Source organism: Protomyctophum parallelum (genome assembly GCF_964188405.1).
Source record: "Protomyctophum parallelum genome assembly, chromosome: 4".
NCBI classification, from domain to species: Eukaryota; Metazoa; Chordata; class Actinopteri; order Myctophiformes; family Myctophidae; genus Protomyctophum; species Protomyctophum parallelum.
Genome location: NC_139700.1, coordinates 29,719,171 through 29,722,625, shown reverse-complemented (window position 1 = coordinate 29,722,625; position 3,455 = coordinate 29,719,171). Strand labels below are relative to the sequence as shown.

The 3,455-nt window shown below is 42.6% G+C and overlaps 1 protein-coding gene across 1 annotated transcript; it reads left to right on the top strand.

The window, feature by feature from the left end:
- The first annotated feature begins 1,127 nt into the window (after positions 1-1,127).
- Positions 1,128-3,242, top strand: LOC310857512 (E3 ubiquitin-protein ligase TRIM35-like). The gene has a single exon (XM_083763214.1). It carries the CDS (start codon positions 1,397-1,399, stop codon positions 2,816-2,818), a length of 1,422 nt encoding a protein of 473 aa, XP_083619340.1. The 5' UTR covers positions 1,128-1,396; the 3' UTR covers positions 2,819-3,242.
- Positions 3,243-3,455: the final 213 nt, after the last annotated feature.

Below are 3,455 nucleotides of genomic sequence, written 5' to 3'. Positions count from 1 at the left end.
AACAGAAAAACTGTTCTTTGGACAATTTTGCCACTATTCTTTTAGTTGACTTAAATTCTGCTTTCAACACTATTCAACGCCATCATATGATCAAGAAACTGCATCAGCTCAACATCCCCCCACTTCTCATCCACTGGACTCAACTTCCTGAGCAATAGACCACAAACAGTTAAAGTTGGTACATCATTCTCATCAACTGCTATCACCAACACAGGGGCCCCTCAAGGCTGTGTCCTCAGCCCTTTCCTCTACACTCTATACACAAATGATTGTATTAGCCCCTCACCCACTAACATCACATACTTTAAATACTCTGTTGACACTGCCATTCTCGGACTGCTCCATGACAATAACTCTATTACGGTCTATCAGAATACCATTTCTCATTTCACACAGTGGTGCACTGACAACTATCTAGAGTTGAATGTGGTCAAAACAAAATAACTTGTCATTGAAACAACAACCCACACTGGACTTAACCCACTCCTCATTAAACAAACTGCCCCGCCGATAGGATGGTTCTGTACACAGTGGGGACCTCATGTTTATTTTTGTATTGACTTGGTGTTATGTGCTCTGTGTTGTTTTTGATGTGGGTGTTGAACAGATTGTGAAGACAAATATCCTTCGGGACAATAAAGATTATTATTATTTTCCTTGTCCCCACAAGAGAAAATTATAGTTTTATTGTTATTTAGTTTTACAATTCAGGACAATGTTCATGTTTCATAACTAGCTGTGTGCCGGTGTGTGCACCGAAAATAGATCTACAAGCTTGTGTTGTGAGCTTTAGAGATACGGTTAAAACTCACACAAAGAAAAACAGCATTCATAAAATTGTCATCCTAAAATGTTGAGGTTCTAGTAATACATGTAACGTGTGTATGTGTGTGTGTGTGTGTGTGTGTGTGTGTGTGTGTGTGTGTGTGTGTGTGTGTTTGTGCGTGCGTGCATGCGTGTGTGTGTGTGTGTATGAGAGAGAGAGAGAGAGAGAGATAGAGAGATAGAGAGAGAGAAAGAGAAAGAGAGAATTTGGCAACAGGTCTCGTATGTCAAAGTCACAAGTTCCACCCCCTGCCAGTGCCAGACTCATCAACGATACCTTCAGATCAGACAAACAACTTCCAGTGACGAGCTATATTACAGTATATAGCTCAATGGGGTGGACAGGACTTGTCTTTCCATGTGCAGCTACAGGAGGGAATACTGACCCAGACCACTTGAACCCGTTGCTGCTGATACAGCTGAAGTGAATGGACTTTAACAAGACAACAGGAGTCAAAGTGAAAGTAAACTTCAGGAAACATTTTAGAGGAGGGAGTGTTACATTACCACAACTGACTGGTTTCCTGTATTGTGTTTGTAGCTTCAGTGTGTTTGTAGCTTCACTCACAGAATGGCTTCTATGTCGTCTCTTTCAGAAGAGGATTTTTGCTGTACCGTGTGTCATGATATCTTTAAAGATCCTGTTGTCCTGTCTTGTAGCCACAGCTTCTGTACAACCTGCCTGCAGGGATGGTGGAGACAGAACAAATTGAAGGAATGTCCTGTTTGTAAGAAAATTCTTCCAATGGGTAGTCCACCCTGTAACCTGGCTCTGAAGCACCTGTGTGAGGCCTTCGTACAGGAGAGACATCAGAGAGCTTCAAAGCGTCAGAGAACTTCGAGTGGGTCCGAGGCTCTCTGCAATCAGCACGCTGAGAGACTCAAACTCTTCTGCCAGGAAGATCAACGGCCAGTGTGTGTTGTGTGTCGAGAGTCTAAGAAACACACCGGTCACAGATTCAGACCCATCGACGAAGCTGCTCTGGACCTCAAGGAGGAAGTCCAGAAATCACACAAGGATTTACAGGAGAAACTGAAGGTCTTTAATAAAGTTAAAACAAATTGTGATCAAACAGCAGAACACATAAAGGTCCAGGCCTGGCGCACAGAGATGCAGATGAAGGAACAGTTTAGGAAGCTTCATCAGTTTCTACAAAAGGAAGAGGAGGCCAGAATCGCTGCACTGAGGGATGAGTATCAGCAGAAGAGTCAGATGATGAAGGAGAAGATTGAGGGTCTGAACAGAGATATATTAACCCTTTCAAACACAGTCGGAGCCATAGAGGAGGAGCTGAGAGCTGAACACGTCTCATTTCTGCTCAACTACAAGACCACAATGGAAACACTGCAGTTCACACTGCAGGACCCACGGCTGGTCTTAGGAGCAATGATAGACGCGACCAAACACTTGGGAAACCTGGCCTTCAGAGTCTGGTACAAGATGAAGGACATTGTCTCCTACACTCCTGTCATTCTGGACCCCAACACGGCCCATGCAGAATACATCCTGTCTTCTGATCTGACCAGTGTGAAACGTGGAGAGAGACAGCAGCTGCCTGACAACCTGGAGAGGTTTGACTGTTGCCCGTGTGTCCTGGGTTCTGAGGGCTTCAGCTCTGGGACTCACAGCTGGGACGTCGAGGTTGGAGACAACACGTACTGGATACTAGGCGTGCTATCGGAGGCCTTTCAGAGAAAGGGAAATAGACTGGGTCAATTCTGGAGAATATCTCTACGTCAAGGTAAATACACGGCGTACTCCACGACGAGGTCGGACGCCAATCTCATGGTGGAGCAGCAACCGCGGAGGATCAGAGTCCAGCTGGACTGGAATGAAGGAAAGCTGTCATTCTCTGACCCCGACACTGACGCACACATACACACCTTCACGCACACTTTCACTGGCACACTCTTTCCCTACATTATCACGCCTCATACTGTCCCTCTGAAGATGTTACCAAGGAAGGTTTCTGTTACTGTGGAACAATCATAGACTGTCAAAATGAGGGAACAAGGAAGTTAGACATGATGAATGATGATTGATGTCAAGACATTGTCAATTACTGGTAGTGATAAAGGGTTATAGACAGGGGGATGATACAAATTTGGCTTCTCATCCACACACATTCCAGCACATCACCACCCATCCTTATTTAACTTTGTTTAATTCAATCAGATAGGACTTTTCTGTTTGGATGTATGGGCTGTCGAGGCCAGGAAGTAGTTTTTTGCCACTCAGTAGGCGTTCCTGCATAACTTCCTGGTTTGATGAAGATGTCACACGCATACCCTAGTCTATTCTAAATATTCTATGAGTCATACATTTTTTTATTACCTGTAATATATTAGGATTCTGTAATGTAAATAATTACAATTGAACGTCCTTAAACCCTGTTGTTGGTGGGGTATTGCTGTTTACATTAAAGTACAATAAAATTACATTAAAATACATTAAACAATAAAGTATTCAATCAATCAATTAATCAATTCATCTCCATCAGTTATTTGTCAACATCTTCAGTTGATTCTTTCAATGTTAGTTATAGGTGTAATATAACATTATTTTTCCCCATTTAACTTCTATTCATTATTATTATTTATTTATCATTATTATTATTATTATTTTTAAG

Bases quoted from the DNA above. Each gene is read 5' to 3' on its own strand.
- LOC310857512 (XM_083763214.1), top strand. From the start codon at position 1,397: ATGGCTTCTATGTCGTCTCTTTCAGAAGAGGATTTTTGCTGTACCGTG.